The sequence below is a fragment of the Polistes dominula genome, unplaced genomic scaffold, assembly GCF_049000335.1.
Source record: "Polistes dominula isolate Pdom_NZ unplaced genomic scaffold, Pdom_raw_medaka contig_77, whole genome shotgun sequence".
In the NCBI taxonomy this organism is placed as follows: domain Eukaryota; kingdom Metazoa; phylum Arthropoda; class Insecta; order Hymenoptera; family Vespidae; genus Polistes; species Polistes dominula.
This window is the reverse complement of record NW_028301152.1, coordinates 8,718,680-8,741,730: the sequence shown is the minus strand read 5'-3', so window position 1 is coordinate 8,741,730 and position 23,051 is coordinate 8,718,680. Positions and strand designations below refer to the sequence as shown.

The following is a 23,051-nucleotide window of genomic DNA, read 5'->3' as shown; positions in this document are numbered from 1 at the left end:
ATGTATATCGAGTGTTATCGACCTTTTTATAAATAAATTATATTATACTTATGAACCATCATAACTCATACGATAACGTCACAAATTCTTTGTTATTCGAGTACAATCAATTGAAAATTAATTACATTAGGAATCTCATTTAAATAGATAAATAATTTGAAATTCAAAAATATTTGACAGTTTCTATAATTAAATAAATAAATAAATAAAAAAAAGTTAATTCAATAATGTAAGTTGTTGTTTTTTTTTCTACATACATAATTGACAATTTCTATAATTAAATTATTAAATAAACAAAAACGTTTATCCAATGTTATAAGTTTATTTTTTGTTTTATATACGTAATTGACAGTTTCTACAATAAAAATAAAAAAAATAAAAAATAGTTATATCAATGATGTAATTTGATTTTTTTTCTATATCAGTAATTGACAGTTTTTCTAATTAAATAAATAAATAAAAAAAGATAATTCAACGATATTCGTTCATTTTTTTGTTCTACGTATTATTAAATGGCGCGCTTTTATTCAAAAAAAATCGAATAATTATATTTTTTTATTATAAATAAAAGTATAAAAATAATGTTTAAATGATTTTTCTCTTTCTTCTTCATATACCCTCCAATCACTATGATTTATAGTTCATTTTCACGTAGTATGTATATGTAGTCATGTATATTGTAAGTATAAATACATCCTGTCTTGAATCAGTTTGATTCTACTCGTTCACTAGTTCAATTGTCGGATATATTCAAAAAGGATCAACAAAAACCGGATTTGTGTTGTTGGTATGTCATGCAAGTTTTTATTTTTTATAATTAAAATAATTATTATATATAGTTCTCATTAATTTTTCAGTATTTTCATTCTTATTTTTTTGTCTACTATATATTATTTAACTATGCTGATTGTTACTGTTCAAGATTTATGTTAATTGGTATTATTTAATAATTATGTTGATTTATGTTAATATATATATATATATATCAAATTTATTAAATATTTCTAATATTATATTATATATTTTTCTTCATATTAATTTATTTACAATTTGTTTAAGATAATAATTTTATTTATTTGATTAATTTTAATTATTTATAAATTGAAAATGATAAAGTTAAAACTCGAAGTTTCATATTTGTTAATTTATGTAAATGATGTATATATATATATATATATATATATTATCCTTATTGACGTCATTCTTACGAAGAATTTAAAAACATAACCTATACTAATATTTAATTAGTTTATGTAATAATCTAGTTTAGAATATAATTTTACAACACGTCTCATAATTTAAATATCGTTTGATAAATGACGCATTAAGTTTTTAAAAATTTTATAGCATGTTTTATAAATTATATTTTTAATTAATTTAATAAGCATTTATTTTTCATCGTAAAATATAAAATTAAATTAATTTGTTAATATATAAATAAAAAATAAAATTTCTAATCGATTAATATCAATTTATAAAATGGACTTTGGCCGTTGATAAGGTGGAGAATAAAAAATCTTTGAATACTGAATAATATATGAATTAATAATTAGTCAAATGAAGAATTGTGATAAAAAATATATTACCCCCCATTACTTTCTAAAACAAGTAATTAAATTTTGAAATGTGTAAATATATAAAAAAAAAGAAATTATATATGTAAATAAAATATGAATTTACAAAAGACGAGTAGTTAAAATATCAATCTGAAATTTGATTGATAGGTTAGTTCCGATAGATTAACGAGAAAATGTTTTTTAAATTACAAAAAAAAAATTGATATGACAAGACAAGATAATTGAATTGAATTATGCAATTTAATCCTGACCTATATATTAAATTATTTTATTGAGAATAAAAAAAGAATATTCTTGACAAATGAATAAAACAATAATCTTTAATTAAAACATATACAAATACAAAACAATGATGAAAAATAATTGTACCCATAATTATGAAAGTGATCTAAGTCATGTATCTCTTGTTTCGAGATATTTACAAGTTTAAAAGTTGGATGCTAAATTTATATAATATTGAAAAAACAAACACTATCTAACGACTTATTTTTGACAATATCGTGAAAATTACATTGAATTTATTTAGTTTAAAATAATGTTGTGCGTAATAACTCATTTTTTTTAAATTTTGACTTAGATCACTTTCATAATTATGGGCATAATTATTATTTTGAATAAAAATATCTCGTGTTAATCCTATCGAGAGATAATTTATATTTTTAAACCACGAATTGTCTTTTATTATGCATGAATCATGATAAAAATTTGTTTGAAGTTGATCGTTGATATAAAACATTTAAATTTGAATTGGTATTTTGAAAAATTGTTTATTTTTTCAGTCACGAAGGATGAAACGTGTTATTTATAAGGTTAGAAAAGATAAGTGAATAATGATAAAATTATATTTTTAAATAAAAAGAAAAAAAGAAATTAAAAAATTATTATTAAAAGTATAAAAAAAATAAGAAATAATATTTTTAAGTAAAAATACAAATAAAAATAAGAAAACTAAATAAACAAAGAAAGGAATAAGAAAAAAAGAAACAAACCACTTTCTTTCGATTAAAATGAATGATCGGGAGTCAACAATAATTGCAGTAAAGGCGTGAGTAAGTTCCGAAATGCAAGTTACGCGAGTTGAATAAATGAAACGAGATGTTGCATCCCGTATGCAATTGAAGAAATGAACATTTTACAATGGTCATAAGTAAGAGAGGATTATATTCTTGCATTTAATCGCATGTTTCGAACGAAAGTGATTGTATAATCTCAATAACACATATAACATAATACCTTATACATGTGTACGTGTTGGATTGTATAATTTTTTTTGTCACGCATCCTAAAGAAGGATTTATTGTACTTATATGTATTGTGCATCATAAGCATCTATGTGTAATATGTATGGCTGTGTGTGTGTGTGTGTGTGTGTGTATGTGTCGTGTAAATATCCATGCAACTAAAATGTTTTTATTTTTTTCTTACGAAACGTAAAATACCTAATAGATTATTTATTCTAAACAATATTTTTCTTTTGTTATGACAACGATCGTTTTAATTTAATTTTATTTTTTTTGTTATTATTTTTTATTTCTTATGTTAACCCTATATATAAATTCAATCGTAAATTTTAATTATTTTTACTTTGGTCGTTAAATATATTAAAATATATAAATATGTTTAATTATATATTTGAAATATTGTAATGAGATATATTTACAGATATAATATCTTGTTTATTTTTATTTCTGTAAAATGTGATTAAAAGTATTAAATTTTTTATTATAATTTTTCATCTTTTTTTGTATTCTTTTACTATATAGATAGATAGATAGATACTTTTTACTAATTCCCCGAAGGGTTACACTCCTTTTACAATTATATCCTTAATCTATCTTAACACTACTCTCTCCTTCGCTTCTCCTTTTCTCCTTTCCCCCTCCCCTCGTCTCACAACCCCGCTTCAGCCTCCATCACTCCCAACCTTGTCCCTCCTTCCCCTCTCTTATACTCTCAACCCTCTTCATCCATTCTTTCCTTATTCCACTCTCATCCAAAATCTCTTTTATCTTTTCTCCTATTCCTCTCCCGTTCTCCTCACCTATCGTTCTGATGCAACCTTCCAACAAATGCTCCCACGTCTCTCTCTTCCACCCGCACACTCTGCATCGTCTCCTCTCCTCCTCCTCCTTCTCTCAGTATCTCCCTTCCCTCATCTCATTCCCTAATCTGAATCTCGCCACTCTTCTCTTCCTCACTTCACTCCACTTGCCTTTCAAATATTTCGGTAACCCTTACGCTATCACTAGCCTGTGCCATTTATTATATCTGGAGCTTTGTATCTTCTCCCACCTTTCATCCTCTTGCCGCCTTCTTTCCTTCTTCTCAATCTCTTCCCAACTCTCAACAACCTCCTCTCTGTTCTGCACTCTTTTACTATATATATATATTACCAAAAATAAAATAAATATATATGTATAGATTTGATTTTTAGATGGCAGCTGATATTTGCACGTAGTTTAAAATACTTTATGGATAAGATAATAAAAAAAAACTTATTTCTATTACCATAATATCGGAGGATATTATAAAAAAGTTTTCTTTCAAGATTTATATTTATTTAAAATGTCTACGAAATTTTTTGCTTATGAAGGAAAAGATTGTCGAAGTAAAAAAATAGAACTACACAATATCAACTTCAAATTTACATATGCACATACAATATTATCTAAGATCAGAATACCAATTGGAAAAAAAATAATATCTTCTCATAAATGCGTGTCTTGACCTGTTTTTTAAATGTAAATAATTTTTCTCTTTTTTTTTTATTTATTCCGACTAACATTTAGTAAATTTAAATGTAAGTCATCGTTACGTCATTGTCTCTGTCTTGCGTGTAATCCAAATTTACTCATTGCGTTTGTAAATGCATTAATGGCGTTACGCAAACTTCGAAATTTAATAACTCAAGGTCAATTTAATAAGAGGATATATTCCTTACTTTTTTTTGTATTTTTATAAAAATACAAATTTTATTATTCGAAAAAATGATTCATAATTTATTACGAGATTAACATAGTCGCGTTTATTTCAGCAAACTTTTTAAAATGACCTAAAGTTTCGTTTTTTTTTCTCCTATTAGTTTAATATTCAAATTATCGTGATTTAAATTATTATTATTATTATTATTATTATTATTATTATTATTATTATTATTATTATTATTATTATTATTATTATTATTATTATTATTATTCAAAACAATCTCTATATTTCGTTTTCTTTTTTCTTTTGCAATGATACAAGAAGATTCATACATGGAATTGATAACAACGAGCATGTATTATCTAACATAAATCACATGTCATGCACGTGTTATGGGTGTATGGGTTATATACTCGACACGATAGTAAAGGGATACGAATGATATACACGTATATATATATATATAATATAACAATTTATATTATTATATTATATAATTAACATATATAATGAATAATCATATCTATAGGATAAAATAAGATTAAAAAATAATAATAAATTTTCTATTTCTTACACGATAAAATAAAATAAAATAAAATAAAATATTATAATAATAAAAAAATTAGAAGTGAAACCTTCAAAAATCTAAGTTTCGAGAGAATGACACGAATGCACAGTTTCAAGAGTAAGATAATTGTAGGATTTATTTATTTTAATATTATTACCATATATAATAAAAGTCACCGGTATGGTCTCTGAGTGGAATAGCTGATAAAAAGTACACTTTTCCAAATTCAAGCAATAAAAATAGAATGCTGAATGCGATAGTTATAAATAGACACCAAAATGGTAGGATGTTTATCAAAGGAAATATAATTCGTCAGAAATTAGGTAAATATAAATAATCCTTTTTTTGAAACTCAGGTATAAGATTTTGTTTGTTAGTATGGTTTTCAATTTCTCGTTTTCATCTACGTACTTGCGCTGCTAACAAACATTTTAGGATAGACGAAATAAAGACGTTACGAAAAACATATGGAAAATACTGCTGGACTGAACGAAGGTTCTGGTAAAATACATCTCGTTATAAAATATATCTCGTCTTTATTCTTTGGACCACAAACTTATTTTTCGAAATACTCTCGTCTAAATAAAGATCTGAACAACGAAAAATCTAAAAAATGCATTGAATCGTATCGCTCTCTCAGCTTATCGAACTGTGTACACTACGAGTCTCAAATTTTAGCTCCGTGGTAAGCTCCATCGATTCACGCTGGGCGTTCAACATCTTAAAAATGTTTTTTTTTTTTTGAAACTCAGGTAGATGAATTGTTTCTTTCACACTTTTCACCCTTCCTTTGAATTTGAGATATCTTTATCATGGGTTAGCATACACAAGTATTTCCTTTTGTGTTGCAACTAATACCTGTAGATGCTGTTAAAGAAGGGAACAATTGTGGTCGTATTTTTTTCATTTCATCGGATTTTGAATTACAACGATTTTAAAATCTATTTTTCATTTTCGTTGTCTTATTTTATCATATTAAAAATTTAAAAAAAATTTATTTTCTACATTTTTTTTCTATGTTTGTAAAATAAGTTATATTATTTTATTGTTATTAGAAATATAATAGCAAATAATATTTGTTTGTGTCACGTGTCCAGTTTCTTTAATTTAAAAGCTTTTCTATTTTATTGAAAAATTACTATAAATTTCCTAAATACGCAAACATTATAATTAAAAAACATGTCTTTGGATATTTATAAGAAAAATATTCTACAGTGTTGTCTAATTCTTTTTTTCTGATGTATCTTGTAATCATTGTTTTTTTTTTTGTAAAATATTGCAGACAATACAATTATTATATTCTATACATTTCATAATTATTAAAGATAATATTTGCGAAATAAAGAATTTAATAATAATTTTTCAATAAAATAGAAACATTTTTAAATAGAAAAGAAATGACACGTTTCTGTGCGTGAAAAAAAGAACAGACCACGCACCTTCTTTCTTTATTTCGACCGTCGGTTCATTTGGGCCTTATATTTTTGTCGCATACCTACGTGCTTATCTCTGTTTATTCCTTCTACCCTTCTATTGTTCCTACCTACGAACATTTCGAGTATCGAAATAATATGTGTCCACGCTTTGTACTATGCAGTCGTACACAACACACACATATACAACCAGGAGCGATAACTACAAAGCATAGCATAAAGAGGAGACCGAGAGTAAGAAAATTACTGTATAGCTATATAATGTCTCATTCTCTTGCAGGCTCAATCCTTTCAAATCACTCATATTCTAAAGAAGTTTTTACTTCAAAAACATCTTACATTAGACCAAACGAAGAGTTGAATTCACCTATACTATGATACATTAAACTTTTTAAATGTATATACATATACTATATATATATATATATATATATATATTTCTACTTACTATATTATACGACTGTATAAAGCAGAAAAAGAGAAAAAGTGAAATAAGAGGGGGTTGAGAGGGGGAAAAGAACGAGAATGAAAAAGACAGATAGAGAGAGAGAGAGAGAGAGAGAAAGAAATATTCTTGACAAAAGCCTTAAAATATAAGATCGTAGCTTTCATAGTGATCGAAGAAGCAGTATAGCCAGACGTAGTCGGTTTTAGTTGCAGTTTGAACGTGAACGGCATCGGTTTAACGATTTCTCGCAACTTTTCCGCGTACTGTTTTCTCTTCCCCTCTCCCCTTCCCGATCCCAACGAGATTTATTGATCAACAAACGAATACGTTAGCTCCTGGAACGTTTTTGAAAATTTCAAATAATTAGGTAAGTTCGAAATAGAATTTTTGTGGTTATCTTCTTTTTTATTTTTGTGTGGGGGAGGATAGTTTTCTTATCCGTTCGGATTTATTTTATAAATTTGCATTTCTTTTCTTTTTTTATTGTGTTATTTTATTTCTTTGTGAGAAATTTCATCGAATGTATTCAACACACGTATAAAAACGTGCGAGCGCGTACTAAATGTAAACAAAAAGAAAAATTTATTAATTAATTGTCAATTTTATATTTTAAACAATGACGTTATAAAATAAAAAATAAACATTAATATTAATTTATTATAATAACGTAATTAAACAATTCTGTTAAAAAATAAAATAAATGTTAATAAAACAACCCGTCAATGACCTTTTTTGGGTGACACATTTTTAAAAATTATTTTTTTTAATAACTGCAACTTCACAATGTTAATCAAATTAAAATCATAAGATCCGTACTGCCTGTGTCATGAAAATATTTAATATTCTCTCACAATTTTTTATTTTAAATCAATAATTAATGATAGAAAATAATTTTATTACATTTAAATAAAAAAAAAAACGAATTTTGTTTTTTCAGCTGTTAATACTTTGAGAAAAATAAAAGTAAGAAACAAAATCGTGTTTGTCAATTTTTATTACACACCTATGATTTGTACTTTTTAATTAAAATGTCAAATAATAATACGATTGCATTGTCACACCTATTATTTGTAATAATAATAGTATAATTAATACTTTAATTAACGAGATGCTACCTGTCATCTTAATTGTATGTAAATTACGTTAAATTATAGATTAATGAATCAAGGACACTTTGTTGAAGTACGCAATTCACATATACATATATATATATATATGTGATATTACTTACAATTAATTTTTTTATTATGTTTTGTATTAACATTTATCGTCATCTTGTAACTAATCATTATTACTGTTCACTTATGCAAAAGAAAAATATGTTAAAATATGTATTATTAATTTGAATGTCCTATGTAAATGTTTTTTTTTATTCAAAACAAGGTCAATTATTGAAAATTTCCATTGGATTAATAATTGAATTAATTAAAATATAAAAAACTATTATATAATATTTTTTTACGAATATACCTGATATGATTATGAAATAAATTCTTGTATTGTTTCTGAATTTTTTCTACCTGCAATTATTTATTTATAATAAAAAAAGAATATAAATGTTTTAAGGAAAGATGCTGATTAATTATGTTGAGATATGATTATTGTAGAAACTAAAGTAACTTCAATATTTTTCTTTCAAATTTGTAACAATTAAAAACTTATATAATGTTTAAAACAAATTGAAATGTTATAATGAATAATTAAATAAATATTAGAATGTACAAATTTTGTGTATTTTTGTTTGTTTTTCTTCTTCTCTTATTTCTTATCATTGATTTATCGATTGCAAAAAAGTTGACGTATTAGAAAATCGAATTGTTCGTTTTACAATATGTTGTGTACATACAAAATGAGATATTTAGCAAAAACAAATACACGTAATAAGTATTTCGCAAAAAGTGAAATTGAAAGTACCACTTCAGTGGTGTAACTTTTATTCTAATTTAATATTTATATAATTCTCTTAACATTCTCCTTTGTTTTTTTTGCCATTTTATTCACGTTTATGATAAAAAACAAACAATATTAAAAGGTTGATTTAATTGATTCATGACATGAAAAAATTGAGATATATCTCAACGATTTTATAATTTTGATGAATATTTCTTGAAAAAAATCGGGAAAATAAATAATAATTACAATATTTTTTCGTGTCTTGTCTTGAAGGTTACAAGGTAAAAAATTTTGCTTTTATCGCATTTTTATTCAATGCATATTTTAAGATCACGTTTTTATGTGTCGTGGGTTCATTAATGATCTTATATATATTCTTTAAAATTCATTTTATACTTGGAAAAGAAAATTTTGAATTTATGAATATTATAAATAATTGAAAAAAAAACACTAATTATTTATTTACTTCGTTTTTCTCTTTGATTTTATTTCATTAGATTGCTAATTGAACTAATAAATCTAATACCAAATTTACGAATACAAAAAAAAATAATGAATATAAAAAATGATCTAAGATGAGATATCTACTAATGTTTAAGATCAACATTAGTATTTAACAATAATCAAGAATTGTAAAAAATCGTAAATAAAATTCAAATAAAATTTATCGCCAGGTGAATTAACACTTATCAAAGATTAATTATTTAAACAAAGAATTGAGATTAAAAATAATTTTGCCAAAATATAAGATTTTGGAGGGATCTTTGATTTTTGTTTCTTATTTTTTTTTTTCACTAATTTGCATTTCGTTTTGATATGCTTATTATATAATATAATTAACACGTTAAGCACCACGGCGGTCCCTAGAAATCGGCGCTAGACTTTCCGTTCAGACTACGCCATTGGCTACAAAAGGTTGTTACTTTTTGCGCTACATTTTTAGTTGTTTTTGGTCCTAATATTCGTACATATTGATTATAGCACTCGGTCCAGTATCTTCTAGTTTTGTGAGCTCTGCTTTTTTTCTATCCTTTCGGCGAGCGGCCCAGCAGAACCCGCTTGAATGGAAAGGCATAGAAATTCGGGGTGGCGCTTAACGTGTTAATAATATTTTAATGATTTAATATCTTATATAAAAATTAATAATATTTTAATATAATATACATTATAATATATAATATAATATTTATATATTATTATTATTATTATTATTAATTGGAATTAGGAATTCGAAAGTTCAATGCCGCAAATAAATCAATTTTCAAATCCCCCCATTGTTCCCGTCCTTGAACGCGATCCCTTTCATTTGCTGTCTTCATATCCTATTTCTTTCAGATCCCTTCTAAAATTGTCCTTTCATCTACGTTTCGGTCTCTACCTTGTAGATAATATAATATTTATATAATATAATTAATAATATTTTAATAATTTAGTATTTTATATAAATATTAAAAATATTTTATAGTACTTATTATATAAAATATTATTATTAAATATTTATTATTGTAAAATATTAATAATATATATTATAATAATATATAATATATAATTATATAAATATATAAAGTGATCTAAGTCAAAATTAATAAAAAATGAGTTTATCAGTTATTACGCACTACATTATTATAAACTAAATAAATTCAATGTAATTTTCACGATATTGTCAAAAATGAGTCGTTAGATAATGTTTGTTATTTCAATATTGTATAGAATTCATATAGTGTTCAAGTATAAATCTTTAAATATTTCGAAACAAGAGATATATGACTTAGACCACTTTCATAATTATGGGCACATTATCTAGTTAAGGGGTTATACGCAGTTGCGAGGCTCAAAAAAGACGTTTTTTTATGAATTTTTTATAGAAACAGTTTTTATTTATCAATTACAAGTGATGGTTATTCAAATAGGGCCTACTTTTAAGAATACAATAGTGCGTCGATTATGTAAAAATATTTATGTGCACCACTCCTGTAGATGATCTCCCGAACGATCTCCAAAAAAGGCGCTTGGCGGTGATCTCCATTTCGGATAATAAATATTTTGATTTTTGACAAAATGGCGTCTATTTGAAAAAAATTGTTCGTTTTTGACTGAAATTTTCGCTCCAAATTGATAAAAAAAAAATAGTAATAATTTTTTTAAATTTTTGTCCTTCGTCCAGTACCTAAGGAATATATATATAAGATTGTGTAAAAATTTGAGACCAATTGGTTGAGCCATTTCTGAGAAATCGAAATCACCGTCTTTGAAAACACCGTTTTGAGAAAAACGCGTTTAAAGTTTCAAAAGTAATTAACACATAGTTACAATTTTTTTTTCTTCAACTTGCATGGTATCATCTATTCCAGGTCCATAAGAGGAACCTTTTACCGTATTGGTAGCTTTTAATAAGTCCAGCTGGTGTTGTCCGTCGAGCCATTCTTCCTTCTCGCGTGCTCCCATGCGCTCTCGCGTCAGAGATCATCACACGCTCTGCGTCCTCTTTGTCGACATAAGCATGAGCTGCGGTGCCTAATGAAAGTTCTAATGCACTCATAAAGTACAGTAATAATTTTGTACCTTCATTAAACATTCCAGTTGCAATGTAAGCCGCTATTTCAACAACTTTAGAGCCACATGGAACAATTTTTGGAGTTATTTTCCATATTAACTGATTATAACTCTCATTATTGTTTTGTGTAAATCCACCAACACACCTTTCCAATAATTTTACGTTGCTAAGGTCTTCATAAATTGGATATATAGCTTCAGCAACATCAGCTGGTAAAGTTGGATAATCATGGGTGTATGAAGATAATGTGTCTGTTTCTAGCGCTTGCTGCCAACTACACCATTAACACGATTTTCACACTTATCACACACTACAACGATTTTAAAACCAAGTTCACGGGGGGAAGCATTTTCAAATTTTATTTTTCCGTCACAAGAGTTACATTTCACCTAATTACTTATCTTAGCAAATACTTAATATTTAGGTAAAAAATATCTTATCTCTGCTGCCTATTGTATTTCATGATATTTTATTTCATAGGCTTATTGCAGGATCTGTTTCACAGAAATTGAATATTATAAAAAATAACAAATATAAAGTTTATCGTCTACAAAAGATTTGGGGGGTAATGGAAATTTAGTACAGCGAAAGATTTAGTACTGAACGCATGACTTTATACTCTGACGTGGCCTTACAAATTCAGGTATATCTCCGAAAATATTTATCGGATTGGCTTCAAATTTTCAGAGAATATACTTAAATATTTGTACATTACGAAAATGCAAAAAAAAAAATCGAATTCTTAAAAATTCTAACTGCGTATAACCCCTTAAGATTGTGTCCTAATTACCAACAAAATAAAACATTACAATTAATGTATATATTATAAAAAAAACATATCTCTTACATTATTGAAATCATATCTCATAAAATGATAATTATTTTTTCAATTTTTAGATTTTACAAACAAAGACATGGCTCAAGTTTATACAGGTCCACTAATAATAGTTGATATACTCTGGACGTTTTTAAAAGTAATTTATTGTATTGGTGAAGCTATATATAAATTACTCGTACCTATGAAAGAAAAAGATGTTAAAGGTGAAATCGTTTTTGGTAAGTATGATAAATATGACGTAATTGATTACCATAATGAGTAAACGTTCTTTTTTATAATAGATAACCGGTGCTGGTCATGGAATTGGAAAAGAACTTGCATTGAAATATGCTTCTTTAGGAGCTACAGTTGTATGTTGGGATTTAAATAAAGAATGTAATGAAGAAACAGTGAAGGAAATTAAAAAAATGGGTGGTACATCTGCTTATGCTTATACGTAAGTTGTTTGTTATTCCTGTTTTTAATCAAATTAAATATATCATATATTCGTGTACTTAATTTATTATTAATATTACGATTTAAAAATCATTCATTAGAATTGATTTATTTTATTTGTTATGCAGATGCGATGTATCGAAGAGAGAAGAAGTATTAAAAGTTGCCGAAAAGGTCAAAGAAGAAGTTGGAAATGTTACAATATTAATTAACAATGCTGGTATAATGCCTTGTCATTCGTTTTTGAATAATACACCAGAAGAAATACGAAATGTATTTGACGTCAACGTATTGGCTCATTTTTGGGTACATTTTTTGTTTTTAGATTTATCGATTCTATATGAAACATTAATTTAAAATTGTATATAATAAATACATTGATGAATTTGATCAGGTATTGCAAGCTTTTTTGCCGAGTATGATAGAGAAAAATCATGGTCATATTGTTGCAATTTCATCAATGGCTGGTATGGTTGGATTATCCAATTTGGTACCATATTGTGCATCCAAATTTGCAGTTAGAGGTAACAATCAAAAATGATATCTGTAAATATTGAATTATTCGTAATAGTAATTAATTTTTTTGTTGTTTTTTTTATTTTATTTAGGTTTTATGGAAGCACTTAGTGAAGAATTGCGTGAATATTTCAAGGGTAAAACTTGTAACATAAACTTTACAACTATTTATCCATACATGGTGGACACTGGCCTCTGTAAGAAGCCTAGAATAAAGTAAGATTTACATTTAAATTTAAATATAATAAAAAAATTATAGAATAATAAAATATAACATCATATAATATTTATATATTGTAAAATTGATGTTTTATCATTATATTCGCACGCAGATTGGATTGTTGGACTCAAGGTGGTATGTTAAAATAATCCTATGCGATTAATGTTGTTATTATTTAATATATAAATTATTTTGTAATAAGGTTCATTAATTACAGGATATTGAATTGTTTTTTTTTTTGATACTTATATGATCTTATATGTTTTATATTAATTATTCAATTTTGCAGGTTCGAGAACTTCTTGGCGATGCTTTCACCGAAAGAGGTTGCTAATTTAATAATCAAAGCACAAAGAATGAACTGGTTAAACATATCCATTCCTAGATACCTTTTTGGACTTAACACAATAACTAGGTAAATAATATCATAATTATCGAATTAAAAAAAAACATGCAAATTTGAAGAATTATTTAAATCATTATTATTATTTTATTTTTTATTGCAGAATTTTTCCTGACAAATCAGTAAACTATTTAAAAGACTTTTTTGATACTGGTGTAGAAGCAAATTAATAAGTTGTTAATAATGATAAGAAATATTTCATTATGTATTTAGGTTACATATATATATATATATATTAATTCAGTAGAATATTTGACATAAATTAAATTATTGAATGATTTTGAATGCTGTAATTGAATTATGTGCGAAAGTTTACGTATTAATTATTTTTTATTTAAAGATTTTAAATAACTGATAAGAGTTTTATGATTTTAATGTAAGTTAGACAAATATTTTGTATTAATAGTAAATTCATAATGTATCAAAATGATAGTGTTTTCGTATTATGATATTTATTTGATAATTAATAGAAAAATAGGCTGTGCACTATTTTATTTGCTATCATTAATTTTTCTAACATTTTATCTATTATTAACCATGTATTATATGATAAAGAGTTTGTTAATTATAAAATTACTAACTACTAAAATAAATGAAGAAACCTTAAATAAATAAGTTAATCGATAAGATAATAAATGTAAACAAATAATAAAGAAAAGTAAAATAATACATTAATTTATATTTTTACCTGTTATAAATAAATGTAAATGTTGGTAACATTGAAAATACATCAATATCTCTTGCCTTGCCATCACAGAGTGAATTAGTTACTAGAGTAGATGGCGCGGTGATCATCAAACACCATCTATCGTCATTATTGATTATGATATAAGCGCCACCTATCGACATTAACGATTGCTGAGTGATCCCATTCGTACGATAATTATCGTACGCGTACGATAATTTGAGGCCCTGTACGATCCAAAATTCGTGGCGTACGATCCATTTGGAATTTCGAAAACTTGATGACTAAAAAAAAAAGGTCATAAAAAGTCTTGAACTTTGAAAAAGTTGGAACTTGGACACTTTTTCCACAGTTTGAAAATTTTGTCCGAGAAATTGTTGGATTTTTGTCGGATTTCAAATTTTCCCGGGGCGTACGATAATTTTCTGCCGCGTACGATAATTTTACGCCCCTGTGTCGATTAGACGAACTAAAGTCTCTGGGATCACTCATTGCGATAATCGATTCTCGATTGTTGGTATCGTATGTGGAATACGTATTACGCTAAGTGTTTGTAATAAGTTATAAAATTAGGAAAATAAATTAAACTTTTAGTATTTTAATTTATTTCCTTCGCAAAAAAATATATTTTTTCTTTTTCTGTATTTAAACTAACATATATAAGTGATCAGTAGGAAATATTTGAAAATTGTATTATATGTTGGCACAACTGAATTTCTATCAGTTCTATAACCTCAAATGCTTGCGCACGTGTTACTGCATTTTGATTGTTTATGATAGCCAAGGATGCATGTGTATAAAATTGTGTGAAAGTTTTATTATAAATAATAGATAGTATATAAATCAATAAATTAAAAATAATGTCACCAGTGATTGATAATGAAATTACAGAAACAATGAGTTACAGTAGTGAACGAAAGAAACGAAAGAAACATTCAATAACATCAAATAATAATATAACTTTGGAAAATGATGAACTTAATAATTCTATTGAAACTGATCAAAATCATGATAAAAATTGTGTTAAAGAACATAAAAAGAAACGAAGTAAGCTTTCATTAACACATTCTAATGATATAACAACAGAGAGTGACTGTAATACTACTTTGATTGAAACCGAAGGAAATCAGGGTGAGAGTCCTAGTAAGGAACATAAAAAGAAACGAGGTAAGCTTTCATTAACACTTTCTAATGGTATAACAACAGAGAGTGACTGTAATACTACTTTGATTGAGACCGTAGGAAATCAGGCTGAGAGTCCTAGAAAGGAGCATAAAAAGAAACGACGTAGCCTTACAACAACATTTTCTAATGATAAAACTGTAGAGAATGATAATAATATTACTTTGATTGAAGCTGAAAAAAATCAAGATGAGAGTCCTGTTAATGAACGTAAAAAGAAGCGTAGTAAGCTCTCATTAACACCTATGAATGGTATAACTTTAGAGAATGACAATAATGTTACTTCAATTGAGACCAAAGGAAATCAAAATGAAAGTCCAGTTAAGGAACATAAAAGAAAACGAAGTAAGCTTTCATTAACACCTATTAATGGTATAACCCCGGAGAGTGATAATAATACTACTTCGATTGAAACCGAAAGAAATCAAAATGAGAGTCCAGTTAAGGAACATAAAAAGAAGCGTAGTAAGCTTTCATTAACACCTATGGATGGTATAACAACGGAGAGTGATTATAATACTACTTCAATTGAGACTGAGAGAAATCAAAATGAGAGTCCTGTTAAGGAACATAAAAAGAAACGTAGTAAGCTTTCATTAACACCTATGAATGGTATAACAACGGAGAGTGACAATAATACTACTTTTATTGAGGCAGAAACAAATCAAAATGAGAGTCCTGTTAAGAAACATAAAAAGAAACGTAGTAAGCTTTCATTAACACCTATGAATGGTATAACAACGGAGAGTGACAATAATACTACTTTGATTGAGGCAGAAACAAATCAGGATGAGAGTATCAGTCAATCTAAAAAGAAACGACGTAAGCTTTCAATAACACCTAATGATATAACTGTAGAAAATGATAATAATGTCTCTCCTATTGAGACTGAAGAAAATCAAGATAAGAGTCCTGTTAAAGAACCTAAAAAGAAACGAAGTAAGCTTTCAATAACACCTACTAATGATATAACCAAGGAAAATGATAATAATACTACTTTGATTGATACCAAAGAAAATCAAGATAAGAGTCCTGTTAAAGAACCTAAAAAGAAACGAAGTAAGCTTTCAATAACATCTACGAATGATGTAACCATAGAGAATGATAATAACACCTCTATCGAAGACGAAGAAGAGGAAGATGAGAATTCAGAAAAAAAATCTGGCAAAATTAATGTTAAAGGATTATCTGGGAAATACTTTAGAAAAGCTTTCGTTTCTCCCCATGGTTTCGACGAATTAAAAACTTTCGTAACTGTCTGTACAGAAAATAAAAAGAAAGATTTAGCTTCTGAATATTTATCCGCTGGTGGAAATATTCTTGAAGTATTAAGATTGCTGGATAGCTCTGATAAAAAGAATACAACTAAAGCTAGTGTCGTGTTTTCGGCGATAAATATTTTGATTATGAAGATTTTGGCCGATTTTCCACAATATTTGTCGAGCGCTGAAGAGGCGTGTCGTCATTTTATTAATTCACATATGTCTTCTGTACATTCCATGTTATCTGCTCAAAGTAGCGCTAAGCAACGTAAAGTAGTATTGAAATTGCTCACAGCAATCGTATCCTTGGGTGGAGCTCTTCCACGAGAATTGATAGCTCATTTACCTGTTCAACCGAAAGCTATAGAAATGCTTGTACAACACGCAAAACCATCAGATTCACAAAATGTAAGAACATGCTACATTCATTTCATCCTTTCATTCTTAATAGAAGGAAATGTTGCAGTTATTAGATCATTAATAGATAAACGTGAAGTACTTACCAGCATTTTTCCTGGATTGATTTACGATAAACAAGAGATTATCAATTTATTATTAGTTAGTTTAAAAAAATATATATTGGAAAACCCTGGAATTAGTAAGACATTGAAATTGTATGTTTTCTCAACACCCGTTGTTCAAAGTTTGATTTCTCTTTATAATTGGAAGGGACCAACTAATTGGTCTAGAGGAAAAAGTAGTAAAACTGCTATTACTAATGTTCCTGCGGACCAAAAAGAACTTGTTACTGATATATTACATGATTTTTTAATCACTTTACTCACATCTCATAGACATGGTATAATTTTTCATGATCGTACCATTGGTACTTCACGCGAGAAACATAATCAATTGATAAATACTGTTCTTGAGAGTTTAGAACGCCCTTGGGAATATGCAAAGCCATCGGATTTAATTGTTAAAATAATGGCTTGTTGTCCAAGTCTCATCCGATCACAGTTACTCTACTTAGAATCTTATCTGGAACCTAGACTCTCCAAAAAGTGGATTACTGTTATGACATTTATAAAACAGATCATTGAAACGGTAGATATGGATGTATGTATAAAAACATGTTCCCCTGAATTAAATACAGTTCAATTAACCAACGCAATAGGATCATTGTGCGTGTCACCATTTTTAATAAAAACTGTTATTATTCCATCTTTAAATCACTCTAGCATAATCATACGTCACGAAGCTATAGAATTATTATTTTGTATGATCAATCAAATGAAAAAATATTTATTAGCTGCAAAATTCTATAATAAAAATGATCTTGAAGTAAAAAGCAGTGTGACAGATTACATCGTGAAGACTGTACCTAATTTAAATATTATATTAAAAGTATGGACTGACGCTTTTGTAATAAACAAGGATACAAATAATTTATCGGAAGATAATAGTTTATCCGAGCCATCTAAACAAAATCATTTTTCTACAATTTTAAATGTACTTCATACGTACAATGACATATGTCCTGAACTTTTGAATACAACGTTAGATGTAGAACCTAATTTATTGTTTTCCGGATTAAATGATTTGTATGACATAGATGACGAAGAATTAATTATATTAAGGATCAAAGCAATACAATTTCTACTTGTCTTAAATTCATCCGAATTTTCTCCATCTAAAACAGCATTTGCGGAAATTTTCGAATTTTTAAGTTTTCTTCTGAATGAAAATTCATCAGTAATTTGTTCATATGCAAAAACAACTACCAAAACTTTATTAAATATAACAGGATTGTTTGATGAATGTCACGAACAATTGGATATATGGATAAATGGTTTATGTAATGTAAATAATTCTGAGGAGAAAACGGAACTAGTAAATTGGCTTATTAAAATCATTAAAAATACTATTAAACATATGGATAAATATGTAAATATGATAAGTACAGCAAAAGAAGTTGCTAACGATGGAATAGCAAATGATAACGAATTGAGTAATACAATCAATGAATCTCATTCTATCGAAGATAGAAAGAACATTGAACAATTGTATATGCAATCAGATACATCCATTTTACCCATGTTATGTTGTGCAATTAATAAGTTAAAAGGGAATTCTACTTTTGCTATAACGCAATATATGTCTTATGTATTAGTACATACTCTACATTATCAAGTCAATCCAGGACCATTGATATCTTTGATTACGGATATTCAAGATTTGGAAGGAGGAAAATATTTACTCAGTTGGTGTTCTGATAATAATCCTACCAGTTTACCAAAAATATTTTCATCAATGAATACAATGCATAAATTAAGTAAAGCATTATTGAAAGATTCGACAATAAAATTGAACGAATTGTTCACTGGAGATATAAAATTAACTTTTAATTATGACAATGAAGAAATTATAATAAATCACGCATTATCAACATACGAAATTATGATCCTTTTAAAAATGACTATATTTTATTTAACACATGATATTCGTAAAAATGATTTTAACCAAATGAAATTTAATAATTATAAAAGAATGATAATGTGTTTGTTAAATATAGCAAATACTATACAAGATGAAGATAGTTCTATGTTTGTAAAAAGTTTTGTTAAAACAATATTCAGTCATCCGATAATTTTACAATATTTTTTCTTCCATCAAGATGACAACACTATTGAGATTGCGATAACTAATTTAATTCTTGATATTTGTCAAATAGTAATGAATGTATATAATTTGACTATAACTGATTTACTTACGCCATATAAAAACAAGGCTATTATACAGATTGAAAAAATAGCAAATGAAAAAACTCATCAATATAATTCGATGTATAAAACTATTATTACTTTATTGGAACAATTACAATTTACTGCACAAGATATCGTACATTTGTTTATGGTATTAACGAAATTGGCAAAAATTAAGTTTATGCTTAAAGACACTTCTAATTTATCAATGTGTGGATACATTTTTCCAAAGTTATTGCAACTTTTGTGCAATGAAAATATCAGATGTGTTCAATCCGAAGTATCAAAATTAGATATACAATTTGTTAAAAAAGCATTTACATGTATGATTTTCTTGAAACAACAAAACATATCGGATGTTAATCTATGGGAAACAGCTTTGCAAGAATATCTACAACATTTTCCCCATAATATTGCCGCCATTAATACAAGTAAGATATATTTACATAAATTCATTTATATATATACTTAGTATAAATATATTAAAAACAAGTGTTTATTTACAGATACATTTAAATCTATTTTGAAACAAAGCGTTGATAATAAAAATGCAAAATTAATTTCATTTTTACTCAACAAAAATATGAAATTATTATCCACGTTCATAAAATATGTTCTTGAACTTGAAAATATGAAAGAACACACATATTTGTTGTCGGTAATAGAAAATAATTTGAAATACACATGGAAAGAAGATTTAATTAAAAAATTGAGTGATTCTTACAAGGATGAAATATTACATTACATATTACATCCTGCGGAATCTAAAAATTGGATAGAAGAAAATGTTAATGTCATTTGTTATATTATCGACAAAACATTCGGTGAGTATTTTTAATAATATGAATTCTAATTATTTAATTATACATTAGTCATATATTTATATTTTTATTTGTTTAATAGATTTAGAAAAATGTAATGAAGTATGTAATACCATTTTACAAATTGGTGATCAATTAGAAATGGTTCACACATGTTACATTCACATATTGAAGAGTTTGTATTACAAATACGCACAATTAGAAGAAAATCGTAATATTCAAATAATAATGAATCTCGTTCAAATACTTGTTCACATAATTACATTAACATTAAAAAAGGAATCTAAAAATATCGATAAAGTAATACTTTTGTGTGAAAAATTGAACGATACCATTAATTATTTAAAAGAAAAGAAGAATGATTTTATATTTGAAGATTTAAGTATGAGTCATTCTTGGCCACAATTTACACGTTTTTCATTGAAAATAGGATTTACGTTAACGAAGGATAATAAAACGTATTTACCAATAATAAAAACTCTTGGCACATTATGCGATGTGATTTGTAAAAATGATAGCAATAATGAATATGCTAAGACGATATTTGAAATGACAACTTCTCATTCGGAATTTGTTAATACCATGTTAATGACATCTTCCACAGTTAAAAGTAAATATAATTTCTTTTATTTTATATATAAAATATTAATATCATTTTTCATATTGTATTTATAAATTTTTAGGGGATGTCGTACAGTTGTTGTGGATCTTAATTCAAAAGAATAAATCTTTAATGAAATCATCACATATACCACTTTATTTATCAGCTTATGGTGCAACATTGTCTGAAACGGATCAACTTATTTTACTCGTAAGATATTCTATGTGTTATTATTAAACATTATTAAGATACGTTTATATAATTGTTTATTGTAATAAACAAATTAGATTTTTTTTAGATATTACAATATTACGAACGTAACAAGATTAAAATTCACGAATACCGTCCATATTTGTGGGGTAATGCAGCGGCGATACATTACAGCGTGAAAGGTGATGTAAGCACTGCAATTTGGAGGCAACCTTCTACTTATGAAGTATTGGGTTTATTTGAACAAGAAATTGTGGAGAATACTATCAAATATTATCCGGTAAATAGATCATTAGAGGTACGTATTTTGCTTTGAAATTATCTATTGAAAATATGCGAGTATTATAAAATATCAATTGAATAATTATACTGATATATAATCTTGCTTACAGAGTAGTGAACTGTATAATGCAGGTGATATTTACGATCCAGCATTTTACTTACCTTTACTCTGCTACCTACTATCGGATAATAATATCGTGGCATGCTATAAAATAACACAGAGCGGAGCTTTGGCTCTTATCTTAATAGCATGTAGTAGCAATCACAGTGAAATTCGTATGGCAGCGTATACCGCCATTGCAAGATATTATTTTCATCTTGAATCATCGAGGTATATTATTCATAAAAAAGAAATATGAACATTTTATTTGTTTTTATTTTTATATATTCATTTTAATTTTATTTTATATTTGTTGCAGTTTCAAAGAAAAAGTTCTTTGGATGCGACTTGTAGATTCCTTACGTAACGGAATATTAACAACAAAAAACAATTTGCAAGATATGCATATTATTTCTTTGGTATCTACCTTCTTAGCAAGAACATCTATAGTAGCTACTCAACCATTGCATCCATTATATTTACCACTTCATAATTTTCTTATGGTCAAACCAGCATTGGATTTGAATACAGTACCAGAATTATTACAATTGTTTCATAGTTCTGATGTTAATCATAAAGAACATCGACATTGGATTTTGGAAACTATTCGCGATGGTATCAAAACGGAAAAGGATGTAGAAGTTGCATGTAAATGCATGTTATATAAGATGCTATTAGACTTTTTTACATGCTTGTTATCTGATACAAAAACAAAGGTAAATAATAGGTTTTTAATAAACGAAGAATAATTATATGCATTCTTAATATATGTTTTATATATGCAATTCTTATTTCAGAAACTTATATTAGAAGTAATCGAATCGAGTACAAAAATTCCTAAATCGTGTCTTTTACTTATACGAGGATACGGATTACTTTGTTGGTTGACAGAAACTGTGTTACGATTGAAACATTGTGACGCTCAATGGGTAACTCTTATAATTAATATTGTGTCAAATATTTTGAAAACCCTTTTGGGTGTTAAGAAAGAATATGATTTTTATAAAATTTTGTTACTAAAGATTCTCTTATCTTTACAAAAACATTTAACTCTTGGAATAAGTATAAGCTCGTTCGAGCAATATCTTAATCTGTTACAAACATTACTGGCATCAAATGATCTTAAAAATGTTATAAGTAAAGAGGATATGGAAAGTATAGTCGATTTTTCCAAAAATCTTATTGGGAAAATAGACGAATGCGAAAATATGCTAAATCATGGTTGTAAATTCGTTAATAAGGCAGAACATTCGAACATGAATGAAAACGAATTGGAAAAAACGCGAAAAAGTATGCAAGCGTTGGTTTGGACGTGGTTTAGATACGGTGTAAGATGACATTAATAATAAATTGATTTTAATTGTAAATCGTGATTACTTACCGTACTATTGTA

At 26.7% G+C, this 23,051-nt stretch overlaps 2 protein-coding genes and 1 long non-coding RNA gene across 5 annotated transcripts; 2 read left to right on the top strand and 1 right to left on the bottom strand.

Moving 5' to 3' along the window:
- Positions 1-7,124: 7,124 nt before the first annotated feature.
- LOC107065896 (short-chain dehydrogenase/reductase family 16C member 6) lies at positions 7,125-14,237 on the top strand. The gene is made up of 8 exons (XM_089177998.1): positions 7,125-7,318; positions 12,296-12,452; positions 12,517-12,672; positions 12,800-12,977; positions 13,066-13,195; positions 13,280-13,403; positions 13,697-13,822; positions 13,914-14,237. The coding sequence occupies exons 2-8, from the start codon at positions 12,313-12,315 to the stop codon at positions 13,978-13,980; spliced, it is 921 nt and encodes a 306-aa protein (XP_089034124.1). The 5' UTR covers positions 7,125-7,318; positions 12,296-12,312; the 3' UTR covers positions 13,981-14,237.
- Positions 12,948-14,674, bottom strand: LOC107065897 (uncharacterized). Its single transcript, XR_001475656.2, has 2 exons — positions 14,499-14,674; positions 12,948-13,215 (listed from the first exon to the last, which is right to left on the bottom strand). It is a non-coding gene; the product is annotated as an uncharacterized LOC107065897 (long non-coding RNA).
- A 139-nt stretch (positions 14,675-14,813) lies between these two features.
- LOC107065939 (nucleolar pre-ribosomal-associated protein 1) lies at positions 14,814-23,025 on the top strand. Of its 3 annotated transcripts, XM_015320079.2 has the most exons (9): positions 14,874-15,662; positions 15,738-20,075; positions 20,151-20,468; positions 20,548-21,075; positions 21,149-21,276; positions 21,365-21,574; positions 21,669-21,889; positions 21,978-22,374; positions 22,456-23,025. In XM_015320079.2, the coding sequence occupies exons 1-9, from the start codon at positions 15,356-15,358 to the stop codon at positions 22,993-22,995; spliced, it is 6,987 nt and encodes a 2,328-aa protein (XP_015175565.2). In that variant the 5' UTR covers positions 14,874-15,355; the 3' UTR covers positions 22,996-23,025. The 3 variants fall into 3 exon arrangements, 2 of the variants coding, with proteins under 2 accessions (XP_015175565.2, XP_015175562.2); XM_015320076.2 differs by having other exon boundaries at positions 14,874-20,075; XR_016178417.1 differs by lacking the exons at positions 21,978-22,374; positions 22,456-23,025 and having other exon boundaries at positions 14,814-20,075; positions 21,354-21,574; positions 21,669-21,808.
- The last annotated feature ends 26 nt before the right edge of the window (positions 23,026-23,051 follow it).